The sequence below is a fragment of the Macaca mulatta genome, chromosome 5, assembly GCF_049350105.2.
Source record: "Macaca mulatta isolate MMU2019108-1 chromosome 5, T2T-MMU8v2.0, whole genome shotgun sequence".
Taxonomy (NCBI): domain Eukaryota; kingdom Metazoa; phylum Chordata; class Mammalia; order Primates; family Cercopithecidae; genus Macaca; species Macaca mulatta.
In genome coordinates, this window is record NC_133410.1 from 47,029,711 (window position 1) to 47,052,647 (window position 22,937).

Consider the following 22,937-nt stretch of genomic DNA (forward strand, 5'->3'; position numbering starts at 1 on the left):
TTAGTATGTGGTGGAGCTAAGACCTGAACCTAACCCATATGTTTTCCATCCCATCCTCTCTTCTTATTAAACCTATGCTAACTCTCACCAAACTTTTAAGCATAAATATAAGCCATAATCTTCTGAGTCCATGTCATACATCCTTATATTTTACTCTTTTCTCTAAATCTCCTCTCCTGGCTTTCCTGCAGTCAGTGTGCTTTGCGGGCCAGCTGCCTCTAGGACTCTTAGAATACAATGGTGCTTTTGTACCATTGATTCTGAGCATGTGGTTCCTCCTTTGACTTAGCTGAAAAATTTCTAAAGCAGTTAACTGTATGTTACTGGATTATACTTAGATTTCTACTACAACATTATTTTGTCAAAACTAGTACTCTCACATAAGTGTGAGAAGCACTGTGTCAAACAAAATGGAGTACTTTCTTTCAATAACAACTTCTTAGAACAAACCTGTACTGAGAAGAAAGCATAGCTGCCAGATGTATGTGGTGATCAAAAAATCTGGAAGAACCCTTATTAATGTCTTGTATTACTTGAAAATGCTGATAAAATATGTTAGCCTGCTTATAATTTTTATTTTTGGAGAGGTTTTTTTTAATAGTAGTAACTTAAGCCATAAAATATTTTGTTGCAATAACATGGTATGAATAATGCCCAAAGTTTAAGAGTTAGTATTCATCAAGTGATGGTGAATAAATCTATGACCAAGGTAGAATTCTGGGCTCAATAAAATCTACCTCTGCTATTATGTATTTCAAAATGAGAAAACACTCAGCTAGATTTGGTGAAAATTGAATTCCTGTTTAGTTTAATAGTTAAGATAGTCTCCATTGATAATGTGCATTCTGGATTATCCATTTGTTTTTATGTCTTTTATTTCCCTATTCTCACTTCCCATGACAGGATACACATTAAAATTGTTTTTAGAAAAATAAAGTTTACCATCTCATGATTCATGATCCTGGCTATACAAGTTATTTCTTATGTTGATTTAAAACTAACTTTTATATACTTCTTATAACAACACACTGTCTCATTGGATTTTCAGGAAACAGATGTGGTACCAGACACCAGGCTTTTAGACAAATTTAGTCAGATTACACCTCGGCTCTTTATGCCACTAGATGAGACCGTCCAAAATCCACTACTGGAAACTTTGTACATCATCGACTTCTTCATTGCATTGGCAATTTGCAACACAGTAGTCGTTTCTGCTCCTAACCAATGCAGACAAAAGGTGAGTAAGTTCTCTAATGCAAACAAGCGTCACTTTCTGGAAGAGAATTTTGGGTTTAAATGTATCTGTACTGAGCTTGATATATGGATAAAAATGATAAATAATAGCAGCTATATAACACTGATTCAGCATTTCTTCTGTGCTCTGCACTTACCATAGTTTATGTCATGGGCCCCCAACCCCCCTGGTCACAGACCGGTGACAGTCTGTGGCCTGTTAGGAACCAGTCTGCGCAGCAGGAGGGGAGGAGAGAACCAGTGAGCATTACTGCCTGAGCTCCACCTCCTGTCAGATCAGGGGCAGCTTTAGATTCTCATAGGAATGCGAACCCTATTATGAACTGCATATGCGAGGGATCTAGGTTGTGTCCTCCATATGAGAATCCTAATATCCAGAGAATCTAATACCTGATGATCTGAGGTCCTACCCAACCTGTCCGTGGAAAATTGTCTTCACAAAACTGGTCCCTGGTGCCAAAATGGTTGAGGTTCGCTGGTCTAAGTGATTTATTGGTATTAACAAGTTTAATCCTCCTAACAATCCTATGAGTTAGATGCTATTACCCTACTAGTCTCCATTTTACAGATGAGGCTAAGTAATTTACCCAGGGTCACAATACAGATTTGTGGGGGAGGTGGGATTTGAACCTAGGAAATACAGCTCAGTGCTACTATATTATTTGCCTCTAAGAGGGTAGTGATGAGAACAGTTCATTTTGCTTTAGTTTATTTGCCAAATTGAAGCTTTCTTTGAGACTTCTGAGACCTCCAATATCATATACACTGTATCAAGCAAAATATACAGTATTGGATTCAATATCATGTTTAAAGATTTTTTTCTTTTGAGACAGAGTCTTATCCTGTCTCCCAGGCTGGAGTGCAGAGGCATGATCTCAGTTCACTGCAACCTCCGCCTCTCAGGTTCAAGCAATTCTCCTGCCTCAGCCTCCTGAGTAGCTGGATTATAGGCACCCACAACCACGCCTGGCTAATTTTTGTAGTTTTAGTAGAGACAGGGTTTCACCATGTTGGCCAGGCTGGTCTCAAATTCCTGACCTCAGGTGATCTGCCTGTCTCAGCCTCCCAGAGTGCTGGGATTAGAGGCGTGAGCCACTGCTCCTGGCCTTTTTTGTTTTTTTCTGAGACAGGGTCTCAACTCTGTCACCCAGCCTGAAGCTGCATGGTGTAATCACAGCTTACTGCAGCTTTGACCTCCTGAGCTCAAGCAATCCTACTGCCTCAGCCTTCTGAGTAGCTGGGACCACAAGTGTTTGCCACCATGCCCAGCTATTTTTAAAAATTTTTGTGGAGATGGAATCTCGCTATGTTTTCCAGGCTTGTCTTGAACTCCTGAGCTCAAGCAATCCTCCCACATCAGCCTCACAAAGTGCTAGGATTACAGGCATGAGCCACCACACCTGGCCAAAAAAACCCCTAGATTTTTAAAGTCTATTTGTAGCTTAGAATTCATGGTAAATTCATTTTCAATGAGGAGGAAAACTTGTTTAATGGGCTGGTGATTCACCACTTGCTGTGCTAGCCTCCTTGTGTATAACTATCTCACCTTTTACTCACTTAAAATTCAATTTGCAGCACAACCCAATTCGATTTAATTTTCCATCAGATCATTTTCTTTTGGCAGCTTCTGAGGTGGTCAACTTTAACATAAAAATAATTTCCTTCCAGTCAAGTTGAGCTTCATCAGGAACTGTATTTTTACAAGGTTTTGCCTAGGAAGTTGCTCTTTGAAAAAATGATTATGCAGTTACAGAATAAAGGCTGTTCTTTTCCCCCCACATAATTTTTCTAATAAATCTGTTTTCAAAGTAAGTATCTTTTGATGTTTTCCTTTTAAGAAATATTATTGCCTTATTCTTAAAGAATATAATATTCTACTGCTTGAAAGAAAATCTGTGAAGCATATAAGAGTCTAAGCCTCATGGTATTTCAAAGTAACGATAGAAAGGCAGTGAATAAGTAGCTAATCAGCATTCATGTGAGATACAGAAACCTCATCTGTGATTGGGTTTTACTCTTCATTTTTGAGTTGCTGATAAGTTTGAAAGTCAACCAGCATAAGACCTTCAAATTATTATAAAATTAGTTATTTTTAGGGGAAAACTTTTTAATTTATTGAGCATTTCTGAATGAGAAAATTTTTCCATCCAGTTAATTGGCCTTCCATAATTAATGTGAATTTCTCAGTTTAATCACTGATAAAAGTTAAGATTTAAGAGAAACCAGGGTGTACAAATAAGAAAAAGTTCTATGAAAATAGAAATTCAAATCCACATTATGATATTGATAACTCTTCTTGATGAAGCTACTTTGCTTACTGGTCCATTTAAAAGAAAAGTCAAAGTAACAAACTTTTGCAGAATCTAGAAAATAAAAGAGAAAAATACATTTTGTTAATCTTTTGATTTGCTTTCTTCTGGTGTTTTTGTTATGTGTATTATTACTTGTTACTTTTTTTACACTAGTCTCATAACTTTTTTGGTATTCCCCTATAGACTTTATAAGCTTTATTTTTAAATATTATATAACATTTCAAGATGTGTCAATTTTGCTGTTACTGAATACTTAATTTGCTTATAGTTTTAAGATTGTTATGGTTAGGATGCACACAATTAAGATCATGGAATTCCTTGTTTCAAGTTATTTCTTTAGAAAAAAATTGCTGAAGGATGCCCACTGCTAGCAATATTAACATTTTATGTGTTTTATTATCAGTTGTCAAATTTCTTTCTAAATGGTTGTAGAAATGTATGTCATTCATTTTAATATTATTAAAATATTAGCAAAGTATTACATAAATATTAAAAATATTAATAAAAATCAAATTATCTAAATATTTATTTAAAAACAAAGTTTTATTTGTATTAATATTTTCCATGGCGGTTGTAAGTAAGGAATGGGATGCTAGCCATTTAAGAGAGTGGTAACTCTTTTTATATCTAATTTATGTCCAGTTTGCCTTCAAAGTTGTTATAAACTGCTTTTGACTGTATTGAGACCTTCCTAAATTGTCTTTTATAGATCAGGCACCCTTCACTGGGGGGGTTGCCCATTAAGTCTTTGGAAGAGATTAAAAGTCTTTTCCAGAGATTGTCTGTCCGAAGATCAAGTTCACCATCGCTTAACAGTGGGAAAGAGCCATCTTCTGGAGTTCCAAACGCCTTTGTGAGCAGACTCCCTCTCTTTAGTCGAATAAAACCGGCTTCACCTGTGGAGGAAGAGGTCTCCCAGGTGTGTGAGAGCCCCCAGTGCTCCAGTAGCTCAGCTTGCTGCACAGAAACAGAGAAACAACACAGTGATGCAGGCCTTCTGAATGGCAAGGCAGAGTCCCTCCCTGGACAGCCAATGGCCTGCAACCTGTGTTATGAGGCTGAGAGCCCAGACGAAGCGGCCTTAGTGTATGCTGCCAGGGCTTACCAGTGCACTTTACAGTCTCGGACACCAGAGCAGGTCATGGTGGACTTTGCTGCTTTGGGACCATTAACATTTCAACTCCTACACATCCTGCCCTTTGACTCAGTAAGAAAAAGAATGTCTGTTGTTGTCCGGCACCCCCTTTCCAATCAAGTTGTGGTGTATACAAAGGGCGCCGATTCTGTGATCATGGAGTTACTGTCAGTGGCTTCCCCAGGTAAGCTTATGCAAAAATGAGATAGTAGTAATTTGAAAAGCTCGGAGATTAAAAGACCACACTCGATGACTTTATAAAGGCGAAGAAATAGATATTTGGGGACTAATCGCATTTGGTAAAGTAGGGGGAAGCTGCCTAGGATTTGATGGGAAAGCAAGTAAGTTTTGGGGCTACCCAGATCTGAGTTCAAATGTGAACTCCATCATTAGTGGGGTCTTGATAAAGTTAGCTAACTATTCTGTGCCTAAGTCTTCAACTCAATGAGTCTTATAGTACCTCCTTTATAGGTTCCTGAAAGGTTTAATGACATACTACATGCAGTGTATTTGAAGAGCCTTTGGCCAAGTGCCTAGCAAATGGAAAGTGCCCAATAAATGTCAGCTAGCAGCATTATAGTTATGTTACTGTTGTTATTGATGATTTGGGAACAGTGTTTGTATCAAGTTCGTGTACTTTCCTCTGCCCAAGGGGAAAGAAACGAGGGAAAGATTTATTCTGAGTGGTCCCTTTTACAGATACCCCTTTGGGATTCAAAACCAGAAGGCTTTTTTATGTGTTTGTTTAGTGTGGATTAAACTATTATTGTTTTAAAAAGTATTTCTGTAATTTGGCAGACAGGTAGGAACTCAAGCATCTTGTCCATTATTTCAGATGGAGCAAGTCCGGAAAAACAGCAGATGATAATAAGGGAGAAAACCCAGAGGCACTTGGATGACTATGCCAAACAAGGCCTTCGTACTTTATGTATAGCAAAGAAGGTGAGACTGCTTAGTGCACTCCATCTTTTTTGTTTTTTCCTTGTTTAACTATCATTGACTGAAAACCAGCATGTAGTAAACCCTAATCCAGGCACTGGGGAAGTCCCCTGGACACTGGCTCTCTTTTTACCTTCTCTATTCTATATATTGGTTGGTTGAAGTTTGTTCAAAGTATTTTGCTAGAAGGATCCCTAAAGGTTATATTCTCTAAGTTCTTGCATGTTTCAATATGTCTGTGAGTGCTTTTATATGTAAACAGTTGTTTGACTGGGAACAAAAATCTCTGGATCTTACTTTCTTTCCCTCAGGACTTTGAAAATGTTGACCACTCTGTCTTACAGCATTAAATCTGCTTTGGAAAGAATGAGGCCACAGATCAGCCTTAACTTTTTCATTATAAGTTCTTAATACTCTTTTCTTATGTGCCCGTAAGTCTTTATATGTAAATTCAGGTAAATATCCAAATATTATCTCAGTATTGATTATTCTTTATTGAGAATGATTTTGGTACATAGCATATCCTTTCTAAACCAAAGTTTAGTAAGAAAGAAGATGGAGCTCCAATAAATTATTTGAGGGATGTTCTTACCAGAACTTTTCATTTCTTACCCAAGTTTTAGTTCATGGGAGCTGCATTAGGGAAAGTGGGATCTGTTGTAGACCCCAAGGAACTCAGTCAACCAGCTGCATAAGGAATCAAAAGCCTGATGGCTGGGCACAGTAGCTCACACCTGTAATCAGGAGGCCGAGGCAGGTGGATCACCTGGGGTCAGGAGTTTGAGACCAGCCTGGCTAACATGGTGAAACCCCGTCTCTACTTAAAATACAAAAATTAGCCGGGTCTGGTGGTGCATGCCTGTAATCCCAGCTACTCGGGAGGCTGAGACAGGAGAATTGCTTGAACTTGGGAGGCGGAGGTTGCAGTAAGCTGAGATTGCGCCACTGCACTCCAGCCTGGACAACAGAGCGAAACTCCATCTCAAAACAAAAACAAAAACAAAATCAAAAGCCTTCCCCACACACAGTTAAAGGAAGAATGGAGAGTTCATGATTAAACCAACTCTGCCTTTTCAATTGAATGATCCTGCCGTTGATTAAAATGTAGCCCAGCAAGTGCCAGATTCTCTCAAATCGAATGACCCGTGGGCAAGAATGAGTAGACAGAGAGAGGAATTGCCTCACCCCCTTTACCCCACTCTGCTTTATAAAAACCGAAATGTAGATTTCTCCTTCTATGGCAACCTAAAGACAAAGGAAAATGTATCATTGATCACTTCTCCAGGAATTTCATTTAATTTTTGTTTGGAATAAGACTTGTTTCACCCATAGGACCCTTCTCTGTTTACCATTCATTAACCACATAAAATAACCATCAAAGGAGAATGGCGTGAACCCGGGAGGCAGAGCTTGTAGTGAGCCGAGATCATGCCACTGCACTGCAGCCTGGGCCAGAATGAGACTCTGTCTCCAAAAAAAAAAAAAAAAAAAAAAAAACCATCAAAAGATATGAAAGGCGCTGCTGGTAACAGAATCCTTCGAACTAAACAGTCCTGATACCATTTTCTCAACTGCACCATTAGAATCAAACTGGATTTAACTGTCAATTGGAGACCACTCCCAATTGCATACTTTCTGATTTCATTAAAGACATTAATCCACTGTCATCATATATGGTGCCTAGAATTTCCAGAAATACTGAATTAAAGGGTCCATCCGTCATCATCGTTGCACTAGTCTGACCACAGAGTTTGGGAAGCTAGTGTCCAGGTGATGTGAGGATATGGATCTGACGTGGCTGTGCCCAGAGGGAGGAATATGTAAAACAAGTTGATGGTTTGATATTTTGCCAGAGGTCAGTCCTGGTATTCCCACAAGATCATATGGCTTGCTTCATACCTCTCTTTTAATTTTTCCCATAGGTTATGAGTGACACTGAATATGCAGAGTGGCTGAGGAATCATTTTTTAGCTGAAACCAGCATTGACAACAGGGAAGAATTACTACTTGAATCTGCCATGAGGTTGGAGAACAAACTTACATTACTTGGTAGGTGAATTACGTTGTATTGCCTGAATGGAGGATTTTGAAAAACACTGGATATCTCTGAATAAGGGTTATTCACCAGTGCCTTTTCTTCCACTGTGATTTAATAAACATATATAGATCTGCCTACCCTGTCCAATCTGATCTCTATCCAACTTCCAATCCATTCTATTCTGTTGTCCACTGCAGTGAACTAGACTTCACTTGTGATGGGGTCAGGATGGTCACCCCAAGAAGATCATGTAAAACCCAACACTTAACATAGACTACAAAGTCAAGTAAATGTTCCAATAAATATCTTGGTTTAAATCAAGATAAATATCAGAATAGAGTCTCTTGTCAGGCATTGGATAAGGTGCTTAATATGTGTTATCTTTTTGTTGAATTCTCACAACAAATTTCCATCTTATGCAGAGGAAATGTGGGGCACAGAATAGTTCAATGACTTGTTCAAGGTCATATGCCAGTGGCTGACATTACTAATTAACCAAACATGGAACTCATGTCTGCCTGGCTCCAAGCTTTTTATCCTGCATCTGCTACTGGACTAAGGAAATTTATTTTTCTTCTCTTCTTGATTTCAACTAAAATTGCACAACTGATCCCTCTTGTCTTGGATTAAACTGAATCTTAGAATTATCTGAAGTGCTTTAAAAAATATTGATGCCTGCATCCTATCCCTGAGATTCTGATTCAAGTGATCTGTTGTGTGGCTTTGGCATTGGAATTTTTTATAGCTCCCTAAAGTGATGCTAAAGGCAGTCAAGTGTGAGAACCACTGTCTAAGAGTCTGGAGACCTAGATTCTAATATAAGCTCTGATATACCAAGATACCAGCTTCTGAGCTCCATTCCTCTATTTAGGAGGAAAGCATTGACCTAACTTAGTATCTAGCAAATAGAGCAATGATACCTACACTAAGTGATTTCTCTGTGACAGTGTAAGTAGTATAGGTCCACATTTCCTCATCTGCGATTCCAAAATCAAAAATGCTCCATGGGTTTAGTGCCAAAACTCATTTGGCAGAAGAATCATGCCTGATTTGATATAAGACTATTTATAGTTCTTTATTATCCTAATTTGTGTGAACATTTGTCAGTTTTCCTGCAGAAATATTAATATGCTTGATTACCGAGTATTATAGAATATGGTATATGCACCATATTACTTTTTTAATATCTGAAAAATGTTTGAATTCCAAAACACATATGGCCCCAGTTGTTTCAGAAAAAGAAACTGTAGACCCATGAAAGAACATTGCAAATAGACATTGCATCTTACTGGCAAGAGCATTCTTTAAAAGCCTGCCCTTTAAAGGACATGAACAGATATTTTTCTAAAGAAGACATACAAGTGGCCACAAACATGAAAAAATGCTCAACATCACTAGTTATCAGGTGCAGACAAATGCAAATTCAAACCACAGTGAGATACCATCTTACACCAGTCAGAATGGCTATTAAAATGTCAGAAAACAACAGATGTTGGCAAGGATGCAGAGAAAAAGGAACGCTTATATACTGCTGGTAGGAATGTAAATTAGTACAAATTCTATGGAAAAACAGTATGGAGATTCTCAAAGAACTGAAAATGGAATTACCCTTCAATCCAGTAATCCCACTACTGGGTATCTATCTACCCAAAAGAAAAGAAATCATTATATCAAAAAAGTACTTGCAATCATAGGTTTATCACAGCACTGTTCACGATAGCAAAGTCATAGAATCAATCTAAGTGTCCATCAACAAACGATTAAAGAAAAATGTGATATATATATATCTACACACACACATGCATATATATATATATATACACAATGGAATCCTACTCAGTCGTAAAATAGAATGAAATTGTGTCTTTTGCAGCAACATGGATGAAACTGGATGCCATTATCTTAAGTGAAATAACCCAGAAACAGAAAGTCAAGTACCACATGTTCTCGCTTATAAGTAAGAGCTAAATAATGTGTACACATGGACATGGAGAATGAAATAGTAGACATTGGAGACTCAGAAAAGTGGAAGGATAGCTCAGGGGGCAAGGGATGAGAAATTACCTAACAGGTACAATTTACACTATTGGCATGATGATTACACTGAGAACCCAGATTTCACCCCTAAACAGTATTTCAGTGTAACAAAACTGCATTTGTACCCCCTAAATCTATAAAAATAAAAATAAATAAAATCCCACCCTTATCCTTGGGAATATCATAGAATTATAAAATTGTAGTGTAAGGTTGCATAAACAATTGACTCAAACACCTTCAATTTACAGATAAGAAAACTAGCCAAAAGGAGAATAAGTAAGTTTGATAAATTCATTGATCCCTGAGGCTTCCTTCCCAAAATATTACATTGCATATAATTTTGGTCTGGGTTGTCAAACCTCCTTTGACTCTCCAAAGGCAGCTGGGCAGTTTATATAGTTTAGGGTTGAGCTGGCTAACAGATATGATTCAACTGTAGACTAGCTGAGCTTCAGCTGGCTTTGGTTTCTTACAAGTCCTATTTTACTTTGGTTATTTTTTAGGTGCTACTGGCATTGAAGACCGTCTGCAGGAGGGAGTCCCTGAATCTATAGAAGCTCTTCACAAAGCGGGTATCAAGATTTGGATGCTGACAGGGGACAAGCAGGAGACAGCTGTCAACATAGCTTATGCATGCAAACTACTAGAGCCAGATGACAAGCTTTTTATCCTCAATACCCAAAGTAAAGTGCGTATATTGAGATTAAACCAGTTCTTCTATATTTTCAAAGCTATTGGAACATCTGAGATTTGATGTATGCAAGGATAAAAAACAAAACAAAACAGCAACCATTAGCTTTTGTTTGTTTGTTTGTTTGTTTGTTTGTTTTTGAGACGTAGTCTTTCTCTGTCACCCAGGCTGGAGTGCAGTGGTGTGTTATCTTGGCTCACTGCAACCTCTGCCTCCCAGGTTCAAGCAATTCTGCTTCAGCCTCTCAAGTAGCTGGGATTACAGGCATCTGCCACCACACCTGTATTTGTATTTGTATTTTTAGTAGAGATGGGGTTTCACCATGTTGGCCAGGCTGGTCTTGAACTCTTGACCTCAAGTGATCTGCCTGCTTTGGCCTCCCAAAGTTCTGAGATTATGGGGTAAGCCACTGTGCCCGGCCAGCAACCATTAGCTTCTTGATAATTTTTTCTATCCAGAAACCTACCTTGTGCTTGGAAGGGCGTCATAGTTCTTCTAAAGGCTTAGTGGAAAATTATAATGATTCAGAGGAATCATTGCTGAATAAAGGCATTAGGAGAAAGTTTTGTTTTATTTTTTTTATTTGCTTTCCCCCCATCCACACTGGATTACCAGGGATCTGACAGGCCTTAGCCCAAAATGAGAAAATATATCAAGTCCTGAGACAGGAATCTACCTCCCTTTCAAGATGAGAAAAAGTGATAGTGTCTATTGAAATCAGGTGAATAAATTATTAAATATTTTTATGGCAATTCTAAAAATAGACTCTTAGGGAATTCATGCCTTCATGTAATTCCTAGATAGTGCTCCCAAGAATATCATAAGTTTGAAGAACTGTTTAAGGGAAAAGGAAAATGTCATTTTTTAAAGAAGAAGGAATATAAGAGGCTTAGACTCAGACCAGTTTTTTCTATTTTTGCCTCCCGCTAATCTGTAACGCCAATGTTTGATCAGATAAATGAGGGTTTTATTTTTCTCAGAAGCCTTCCAGTATAGTGATACCCTCCAAGATTTGTGCACATTGTTTATTTTTTCTTGAAAAACTTCCTCCCATTCTTCTTCAGTAGTCAGACTTAATCAGTGATATCAATCCCATCACTGCAGTCTGCCTTCTTTGAAATCTTGTGGAACTTTTCTTCAAGATCACTTCTTGAGCTTTGCCTGCCTAAGGCTGCCATGATTGGTTAGCATGTTTCTGTTTGTTTGTTTGTTTGTTCGTTTTTGAGACGGAGTCTTGCTCTGTTGCCCAGGCTGGAGTGCGATGGTGTGATCTCGGCTCACTGCAAGCTCCCCGCCCTGGGTTCACGCCATTCTCCTGCCTCAGCTTCCGGGGTAACTGGGATTACAGGCTCCCAACACCATGCCCGGCTAATTTTTTCTGTATTTTTAGTAGAAACGAGGTTTCACCATTTTAGCCAGGGTGGTCTCGATCTCCTGACCTCGCGATCTGCCTGCCTTAGCCTCCCAAAGTGATGGGATTACAGGCGTGAGCCACCGCGCCCAGCCTGGTTAGCATGTTTTTATAGTCAGGCCTCAACCAGCACCCAGCTAAATGGTACATTTTGAGAAAAGGGAAAAATAGAGTGGGTTCTTCTTTACGGTGGCCCAGTGACCCGTAACCACAACCAGCAGCCAACTCCCAGTAGCTGCAGGGGGCAGAACCAAAGAAGATGCTTAGTCATTTCAGTCACCAAAAAGAATGTAGCCTAGGTGGCTGGTAAGACTAGCGATCAAATGCTTGGCCTGCTGCTGACCGAGTATTCGGCCTTGGGGAGTTACCCTCCTATGCTGCTTTTTCTTTACTTGTAATGGGAGAGTAATGACTATTTAATAGGGTTTTTGTGAGCATTAAATGAAAAAATATAAATTGTTTAATGCGGTGCCTATGAGATGAGAGAGGTTCAGTAAGCATTAAAAAATAAAAATAGAGATTGTTGTGAATAGTAAAATCTTTAGGACTGTGAAATTCATTTATAATGCAATATATCCATGTAAAAAATTACACTTGTATCCTTAAATTTATATAAATAAAAAATTATTTATAAATACACAATTTTTCTTATGTTTAAAGGCATTTAAAACTATCAATTCAAGAAGTATTTACTGAGTATCTATAACTTTTTTGCTATCGATAGCTATTCCGCGTGGGAATTTTCCAAATAACTAGACTACAACAAACAATTAATTTAGTTTAATCACGACTCAAGATAAAAAGCCAGGCACATAGTATGGGCTCAGTCAGTAGTATTTAACTCGTTTCTTTCCCCCTCACACTCCTAGTCCCTCAGGAATCACTAAGAGTTTAAAAGGACTGGAAGATCATGGAGCCCAGTGTGTCACAGTGAAGGAATTGCTCCTATAACATTCTAAATAGGCAACATGGCAGCCAGTGGAATGTCTGAAGTCACTTTTGTCGTGTCATCTTTACACATTTCCATCAATGTTGTTCTTCAATTTACACATTAGATTATAAGTGTTGCCAGTTATAAATTACCTTTTACTCTCATAGAAGTTTTTTTCTTCGTTTGTTTTAATATAGTCATATCCTGTTTGTAACTAGTTACTGCATTGGAATATACAAAGGCCTTTCAGGATTGGTCATTTAATTTTTTAAGTTTTATTTTTGTAATTTCATTTAAACTTTTCTCCTCAGATTGGTAACTTTCTATCTTCATAGTTTATATTAGAATCTACAAAAAGGCTTTCCATACCTGATCTCATTTGACAATTACAACAAATAGACATATAAAATAAATTATCTGTTTTATAACTTGAGACTCCAGATGCTTGTGATTTCTCTAAGTACATCTGATTACTAAACTTTAAATTTTCTGATTCCTATTTCAGTATATTTTCTAATTATATATCACATATTACATATATACAGTTGATTCTCCTTATTTGTAGAGCTATGGTTTATGTAGTTGTCTCGAGCTCTGAATTAGTAAACACTGACCACTGCTTTTAGAGGAGATACAAAGTTAGCTTACTCTAATTACAATATACTGTCAACAATCAATATGTGACCTTGTTTCTTCTGAAATGTACCTTATTTCATATGCATATTAATGATTCATTAACGTTAAATGCATTGCCAACAACACTGTAACGTATACCCAAACAAAGCTTATCTAACATGGGTAAGTTCCCCCGATAAGACACATCACAGCCCTTTTTACTTGGAAACACTGCAGCACCATGATTGGAAGTCATTTTAAACAGCAAAATCACTGACAAAAAGTAGAAAGATGCAAAAAATATGCCACTAAATAGCCCATGAAAAGAAGACTTTGCTACAGTTTGAGAAGTGGCAAAAGAAGGCATCATGGTGTTCAGCTTCAGCTGGGAATGGGCATATCACGTGACTTAAATGTCACTCTTTGCATGTGCCACTCAAATGTCACTCTGTGACATGTGACCACAAAAGCACCTCAAGTATTGTGAAATTACAGATAAATTTTATCACGCAGCTGAAATGACAAATGTGGACTCCACAGATAATGAAGATTAGCTGTGTGTGTGTATGTACTTCTGTTATTTTTATAATGAAAAAATAGTTAATTCGTAAAACCTAAACACATACTCAAATAAATAGAAGAGTACAAAAACCTTTATAATCAATTTATAATCATAAAACTACAATTTAAAATTATATTTTGGAGAATATCCACACAGACTGTATTCTGTATACTGGAAGCATATTGATGCCACAAAGACCATATTTATATTGTTGTATGGTATTGCAGCTGTATTCTTTCAATTACAAATACCTTACACATAATCCGATGTTAATGTTTTCAATGACTGTGAGGCATGTTACTTTCTAAATGTGCCTTTTTAATTTAACCAAACTCCGGAAGGATTTTAAAAATAATTTTTACTATGATGTAATGAGCTGTATGAGCATATCTGATTCATCTCTGTATACTTTTCCTTAAGGGCTTTGGAGGTGTATGAGATCAAATTCATTCCTAAAATAGAGCCCTATGAACACTCCACAAGAGTGTTTGTAGTTTTTGTGCTGTTTCGTACACACATATCCATATCTACTTCTTCCTTGCTTTTCTTATTTTGTTGTAGGTTGAGAAATGCTTGATGAAACAGCATTGAAAATCACAGCGAACAAGCTCTGAGTGACAGCTCTTTCACAAATCAACTATTTCAGACTTAGTGTATAAACTAAACTTAAATTCACTGCTCCTGGATTTGGAATCTATCTTAGTGGTCACTTGACACAAGAATTTCTGGATAAGCTTATTGTTCATCTTCTTAAGTAGAATTCATTCAATGAATGTTTACTGAGTACCTGATGTGGTCCTCTTTTAAGCCTCATGAAGGCTTAAAAGTAAATTAAAAGTGATACCTGCCTTTAAGGAACTTCCTAACTAGTATGGAGTGAGGATGTATACAAACGAGATGTGATAAGTACCACCAAGAACATCCTGGCCAGCATGCAAGCGCCATGAGGGCAGGAATTTTCATGTTTGTTGGTGTAGGTCCAGCTCATAGAATGTTTTCTAATATATAGTTTCTCATTAAATACTTAGTGAGTGGATGAACACATTGAATCCAAAAGAAGATATAAACAATAATTACTATTTCAAATGTCTGCCATGTGTCACGCCTTACACTAGGAGTTTTGCATGTATTATTTTGCTTAAGCCTCACAACAACATTATGATGGAAATAATATTTGCATATTTTTAATGAGAAAGTTAAGGTTTAGAGAAGTTACATAGTTTGCCCAAGGTCAAGCAGCTGCTAATTGGCAGAATGAGACCAGAGGACTCTTGGGATTCACTGTTCAAGAAGGCAAATTGCACACATGAAGAAATTTCACAGCTATTTCTTTATAAGAAATGCAGTTGTTGGCTGGGCGCGGTGGCTCACGCCTGTAATCCCAGCACTTTGGGAGGCCGAGGCGGGCGGATCACAAGGTCAGGAGATCGAGACCACGGTGAAACCCCGTCTTTACTAAAAATACAAAAAATTAGCCGGGCGCGGTTGTGGGCGCCTGTAGTCCCAGCTACTCGGGAGGCTGAGGCAGGAGAATGGCGTGAACCCGGGAGGCGGAGCTTGCAGTGAGCCGAGATCGCGCCACTGCACTCCAGCCTGGGCGACAGAGCGAGACTCCGTCTCAAAAAAAAAAAAAAAAAAAAAAAAGAAATGCAGTTGGCGGTGAGATGTTCCCCCTCCTTTTAACCCATCCCCACATACACACAGAACTCTCTGTGGAAGACTCGTAAAATCTTTGAAAATAATCAGTTATTCATTATTTGAGGTTTTCTTGATTCAGCAATTGCTAAAAAATGACAATAAAAAAATGTAACTGGTTCTGGCACCCAGGGAGCCTGGAGGCTAACCACCTTTGCCTCTTGTTTCAAGGATGCCTGTGGGATGCTGATGAGCACAATTTTGAAAGAACTTCAGAAGAAAACTCAAGCCCTGCCAGAGCAAGTGTCATTAAGTGTAGATTTACATCAGCCTCCTGTCCCCCAGGACTCCGGGTTACGAGCTGGACTCATTATCACTGGGAAGACCCTGGAGTTTGCTCTGCAAGAAAGTCTACAAAAGCAGTTCCTGGAACTGACATCTTGGTGTCAAACTGTGGTCTGCTGCCGAGCCACACCGCTGCAGAAAAGTGAAGTGGTGAAATTGGTCCGCAGCCATCTCCAGGTGATGACCCTCGCCATTGGTGAGTGAGGATGAATCCAAGTCCTGCACTTCTTCCTTTCACACCACACCAGACACCGATCCTTCTGTCTCTTTCCTCTCCCAGTGCTCCTTCCATTTTCCTCCTCCCTTTCTCTCTACCACATTCACTCCTTCCCATCACCTGTTTGAGCACCTTCCTCTATCACCTATTTGAGCACCTTCTGTGAACCAGGTAGTAGGGATGTGACATGGTAAACAATAAAATAGTCCAGACTTCTTAGTTTAGTGTCAGACCCCCAAATCAACAAGCTTAAGCCGAGTAATAAACTGAATCAGAGAACTGAAAAATTCATGTGTTCTACCTTCAGGAAAGCTAAATTCAAGGACATGACAATTCATTTATCCATTCCACAAATATTTATCAAGTGCCTTCTTTGTACCAGGCATTTTTCTAAGGAATGGAGATACAAAAGTATGTAAAATTGACAAAGTACCTTTTTACAAGGAACTTACATCTAGTAGGAAGGCATACAGTAAAACAAAGCATAAATCTGTAAGGTATCAGATAGTGATAAGTACTATTGAAAAAATAAAGTGGACTAAGGAGATGTAGAGCACTGGAGATAGGCTGGGGCTGCTCTTTTAAGCACGATTTTCCAAGAAGGTCTCACTGCTAAGGTTGACTGGGAGCAGAGACATGAAGGAAATCATAAAGGGGCCATGGGAGACACGGGGGAGAACATTCCTGGAAGAGAAGACAGCGAAAATGAAAGCCATGAGGGGAACCATGTTTGGTGTGTTTGAGGACAAAGGGAGGAGTTTTGTGCAGGTTATTAAAGGTCAGAGAAGCGGCAGGGGGCCAGATCACACAGGGTCTTAGAGGACATTGTAAAATTAGGGAGCCATTGAAGGATTTTCAGCAGAAGTGGGACATGATTTGCCTTAAATTTAAAATGATCATGTTGGCTGTTCTGTCAGAGTAATTGTTGGACTGCAGAGACATACGAAATCAGTTTTGATAATTCAGCAAGAGATGATGGCGGCTTGGGCACAGCTGGGAGCAAAGGAAGGGTTGGGACGTGGTCAGATAATGGGCATGGTCTAAAAAAAGACCCAGTGACATTTGCTGGCATATTGGATATGTTATATGAGAGAAAGAGTTGTCAAAGGGAATGCCAAAGTTATGTCTAAGAACAGAAAGAACAGAGTTGCCATTTACTGAGATAGAGGCAGGGGAAATTGGGAATTGGGTCTTACTCATGTGAAGTTTGAAAAGGCCATTAAATGTCTAAGCAGTGATATTGGTGTGAAGCGAGAATAAAAGTCTGGAATTTAGGAATAGGAAATTGGCTAGAGATGTAAATTTGAAAATCAAAAGTCTAGTGCATATCAGGCTGGGTACAGTGGCTCACGCTTGTAATCCCAGCACTTTGGGAAGCCGAGGTGGGTGGATCACTTGAGGTCAGGAGTTCAAGACCAGCCTGGCCAACATGGTGCAACCCCACCTCTACTACAAATACGAAACTTGGCCAGGCATGGTGGTGGGAGCCTGTAATCCCAGCTACTAGGGAGGCTGAGGCAAAGAATGACTTGAACCCAGGAGGCAGAGGTTGCAGTGAGCTGAGATTGTGCCACTGCATTCCAGCCTGGGTGACAGAGCAAGATTCTGTCCCCCCAAAAAAAAAAAGAAAGAAAAGAAAAAAAAGAGTCTAGTGGATATTAAAGCCTTGACACTAAAGAATGAGTATAACTGAAGAGAATTGTAGTATGAGATTAAGATCTCAGAGACTCCAGTGTTAAGCTGAAGACTTGGCATATCAGCGCTCTCTTTCAATGTCTGTTTTCCCTCTGGACTGCTTCCAGTCTCAGGTAACTTTCCCCCCAGGGTGGTGATGTAGCCACTAAAACTCCTGGGTTTCCATCATATCCTAGTAACAACTTGGGTGAAAAGATAGCATCACTTTTCAGATTGCTGCAGTAAAGTTTCAGGATTAGGGTGGAATTTTGTTCAGTTATCTTGTTGAATAAACAAATAAATGAATTATTCAAGCTTATGGATCCAGATGTTTCCGAAGCGAAAACTCCTGGATTTATAATTATATATAACATAATTAGAATTTATTACATTATAATTATATTCATATGGATTATATATAATACTTATAATTTATATCATACATTATATATAATATATAACAATTATTAAGCTGAGAGCAAGAAAAATTGAAATCCAGCAAAGTGAGCTGCCGGTGATAAGGACAGTGTTATCACGTGCATGGCTACAGGGAGAAGGGTGTATCTGGAGAATGGAAGGTAGCATGAGTGACATGAAAAACAAGATCAGTCTGGGTAGGTGCCATAGCGTGAAGCAGTTTAAAGCAGTGTTGAGTTTGGAATTCTTCCTGATGGCAGTGGGATGACACTTCATTTCTGTTTAACTTACTTCCAGGAAACTTGGAGAAAGGGATGAACTTTGAAGGATTTATTTGTTCACTTGAGCTGCCCCTATCGATTTGCAACATTTACACCCTTTCTTTACTCCTCATAAGTTTCTCTCCTTTTTTTCTGCCTCATGAAGGTGATGGTGCCAATGATGTTAGCATGATACAAGTGGCAGACATTGGAATAGGAGTCTCGGGTCAAGAAGGCATGCAGGTGAGTGGATATTGTGCACCCAAGTTCTGTGGCCTTGACCTGCCCATCCAAAGGCAGCATTCTCCACGGTAAATTCTCTGTGGCAGAGTGAGGCTGTGTGTGGCTAGCTGAGGAGTGGGAGACAGGAAGTTTACCTATCCATTCACTGATTTTTTTACTAGGTGAGTATTATGGCATTTCCTGGATAATTTTAGCTGTATTATTCACCTGTTAAAAATAGAGCTTACCTAAATCATAGGAATATATATTTTAGTCCTGCAATAGCTGCGTAAATTCTGACTCTGAAGAAGCTACTAAGGATTTGAATGAAGGACCTAAAGATCTTGAGGCAGGTGAGGGAGGAAAAAAAAGGGAAAGAAGAGGGTATGAGAGGAAAAGGAAGGAAGTGGGAGTGTCCTATTTGTGTGCACGTGTGTATATGTATATGTGGGTGTGTGTGTGGGATGGTATTTTAGGCACAAAATTCAGATAAAAGCTCGTAATCCAAAAAATGATTTTCATTCATGTATGGAACAAATGCTGTCAGAAGAAGGTAGAATATGAGACTTAGAGTTTCCCAAGAATTGTGCTGTGTCTGTTCTAACATGTTTGATCATTCAGGATGGCATTCTCTCCCCATTGCATCTGCAGGCTGTGATGGCCAGTGACTTTGCCGTTTCTCAGTTCAAACATCTCAGCAAGCTCCTTCTTGTCCATGGACACTGGTGTTATACACGGCTTTCCAACATGATTCTCTATTTTTTCTATAAGAATGTGGTATGTAACCCCAGAGAATTTGTGCCTTTTCCCTTCATGCCTTCCAAGCCTGTTGCATCAGGAATGAAGAGGAAGTGTCCTATGCTAAACTCACTTTCCTTATTGATGTATTGGGAACAGCCAGGACCAGTCTTGCTGTCTTATCAGAACTAAGCTGGGAATGTGCTATGTTTCAGCTGCTGACAGCAAATTGCCAGGCTTGTCCATCTGCTAACATTTTCTACTCCCTGTGCATTTAAATTAAGTCCTGTCTGTTTCATTTAAAATCCAGTTTTTAACCTTCCATAAAAAAAAGGCTGTGACAAGAAGAATTATGAAATGTTTAACGCTATCTGTCAGTAGAGAATGAAAAGGTTTGCATCCGTTTTACTGGAAATATCAAAAAATATCAGCTCTTCCATATTAATGCCCCATGTATTATAGTAAAGACACAGATACAGATGAAAACCTAGTATGTCTTAGCATGTAGCTGGCTGTTGCTCACAGATGTAAGCATTCTCTAGCCAACCTATAAAATGTATTTGTGCTCAGTAGTTATTTAACGATAAAGGAATTATATTTTGATTATTTAATTCCTAAAAGGGCAGAATTTGATTAGAAATCCAGGCCTCTAATCTTCAGCCTACTATTTAAATTTCATTTTCCTCTTTTTATAAAATCATACGTAATCAGATGTAAGTATCTTCTAAGAGGGGTAATTATGTAAATATCATGAATTTTAGGCCAAATTCACTCTTAGTTTTTAAAGTCCGTATGTAGTATGTTAGTAGTAGACATGGGTTGATATCAATCTATTAAAATACCATTTTCAGGGGAAAAAAAGTCATTTTTAGGAGATCCCAAATGTGTAATTTAGAACTCTGTGTGCATGAGTGTGTATGTCCATCAGTAGGAATATTTTTTTTTTTTTTTCCTGCAGCACAATACACTTTTCAGGAATCGCTCAAGACTTTACTAATTAGAATTAGTGCAGTTAGTCAAAGTTTAGTAAAACTCAGATACTTTAGGAAAATATTTGAAATGTATGAAATCTCTGCCTGAGTATGTGCTTCTGGGGAAAACTGCAGCTTGTAATTTACAATTCCAGAACTTAGTGGCCAATGGCTTTTAAAGAGGAGCCCCTCTCCCAAGTTTTTATTTTAAACCTTTGCATTTGTTCACCTTCTCCCCAATTGTGGCACTATCCATTCACCTCCTCACCTCCTTTTAACTCCAGATTGAATCCAACAGTAAAGAAATACTAGTATTAGGAGGAGATGCTATACACTCTCAAAGAGAGGGAGTGTTCATTAGTAGAGAGAATCAGGACCTCGGTAATCCTTGAGTGGCCATTCATACTGATAATCTCCAGACTTAATTGATATCTGTTATTTACCTAGCTAAACAATGCATATTTTATATGCTATGCAAAGGGCTTGGACCAGAAGCCATTAGAGCAGCTTATCTTTCTGAGACCATGGTTCTTGGATGTTGGACAACCTTTGAGGTCCCAATGAAGACAATGGATTCATTCCCCCAGAATAGTGTCCCAAACCACAAACCATACATTTTTAGAAACTGGGCATGATCCATGTCTGTAGACACTAGACTAAGAAAATCTATTCTGGCCAGGTACGTTGGTTCACGCCTGTGATCCCAGCACTTTGGGAGGCTGAGGCGGGTAGATCACGAGGTCAAGAGATTAGGAAATTGAAAATCTATTCTAGGGATTGTGGCCATTGTCCTGAGGTTCTAGTGTATCTATGATGACAATATTTTTTTTTAATAAGACATTTTACAGATCATGACTACTTTCTTGTTTGTGTGTTTGATTTTTGAGACAGGATCTCATTCTGTCCCTCAGAGTGGAGTGCAGTGGCATGATCTCAGCTCACTGCAACCCCTGCCTCCCGAGTTCAAGCTATCCTCCAACCTCAGCCTCCTGAGAAGCTGGGACTAAAGGCATGCCACACCATACTTAGCTAATATCTGTTTTTGTTTTTTGTTTTTTTTTGGTAGAGATAGGATTTCACCATGTTGGCCAGGATGGTCTCCAAGTGATCTGCCCGCCTTGGCCTCCCAGAGTGCTGGGATTACAGGTATAAGCCACTGCATCCGGCTGATGATGACCATTTTCTAACTTGATCTTAATACTAAGCCCTAAGGTAGTATAATTCTCATTTTACAGAGCAGGAAATAATAATTCAGGGAGGTTAGGGAAATGACCTAAAGGCAAAGAATCAACTGGAAGTATCCCCCAGCCTTGAAACAAAACTCCCTCTAAGTCCAGTATCCTTTCCTGTGGCCTGCCCTGCTTAAGAGCACAGAGCTTTTTATAGTGAACTTAGTTTGTCTGAGACAAAATACTGCAGGAAACCATGTAGAATCCCTGTGCCTGGCCTCTAGGGTCACCAACTATCCTGGTTTCCCTGAGAGTGTTCTGGTTTTAGCACTGGGAATCCCAAAGCCTGGGAAATCCCTCAGTCCCAAGAAAACTGGGATGGTTGACCACTCTGCTGGCACCATTCCATTTTACCACTATGTATTTATCAACCTAGAAGGCAAGAAAATGGACGTTTGTGCTGTGTCTACTCCATGTCTGTGCCAGGCACTGGGCTAGACTCTCTTCATCTAGTGTTGAATCCTTCAATTTGAATACTGGTTCTGCTACTTATTAGCCACATGGCTTTGGGCAAGTTTCTTAGTCTCTCTGTGCCTCAGTATCTTAGTTCAGGCTGCTGTAACAAAGTACCACAGAGAGGTGGCTTGTAAACAACATTTCTTCCCCACCATTCTGGAGGCTGGAAATCCAGATGAGGGTACTAGAATGGTCAGGTTCTGGTGCGGGTTTTCTTCCGGATTGTAGATTTCTCATTATATCCTTACATAAAAAGAGATGAGATGATGAGAGCTCTCTGGGGTGTCTTTCATAAAGAAACTGATTCCATTCATGAGGCCTCCGATGTCATGGCCTAATCACCTCCCAAAGGTACCACCTCATAACATTGTCACAGTGGGGATAGTGCTCTGCGATCTCAAGCAGGGCAGCCCACAGGAAAGGATATTGGACTTAGATAGAGGGAGTTTTGTTTCAAGAGGATTTCATATACATTTTGGGAGGATACAAACATTCAGTTAATTACACTCAGTTTCCTGATCTGTAAAATGGGAACAACAATCTAATTCCCAAGTTGTTATGATGATTAAATGAATTATTCACAAAGCACTTAGAACAGAGCTAGCACCACATAATAGGTGATGACCATTTCACACATAGGTGTGTGTGTATGTGTGTGTCTGTGTGTGTGTGTACATACATGTGCACATTTTAATAAAATATTTACCAAAAAAAGCTGCAAGGTAAATTGTGGTCCTCTCTTATATAAGAAAACTGCAGAGAGGCTGAGGTCACCAAGCTCAAAATGGCAGCATTTGGAATGTGTAATCATAGCACCCATTACTGATTCTAAGATCTGAATGTCCTTC

General features: G+C 39.0%; 1 protein-coding gene across 1 annotated transcript in view; it reads left to right on the top strand.

The window, feature by feature from the left end:
• Nucleotides 1–22,937, top strand: part of ATP10D (ATPase phospholipid transporting 10D (putative)) — a 114,630-nt gene that overhangs the window by 75,058 nt on the left and 16,635 nt on the right. Inside the window, exons 11-18 of the mRNA XM_001101879.5 lie at nucleotides 1,049–1,237; nucleotides 4,276–4,885; nucleotides 5,537–5,643; nucleotides 7,563–7,689; nucleotides 10,219–10,403; nucleotides 15,792–16,101; nucleotides 18,640–18,716; nucleotides 19,347–19,472. Of these exons, the coding sequence (XP_001101879.4) occupies nucleotides 1,049–1,237; nucleotides 4,276–4,885; nucleotides 5,537–5,643; nucleotides 7,563–7,689; nucleotides 10,219–10,403; nucleotides 15,792–16,101; nucleotides 18,640–18,716; nucleotides 19,347–19,472 (1,731 nt within the window). The remainder of the gene's footprint in view (nucleotides 1–1,048; nucleotides 1,238–4,275; nucleotides 4,886–5,536; nucleotides 5,644–7,562; nucleotides 7,690–10,218; nucleotides 10,404–15,791; nucleotides 16,102–18,639; nucleotides 18,717–19,346; nucleotides 19,473–22,937) is intronic.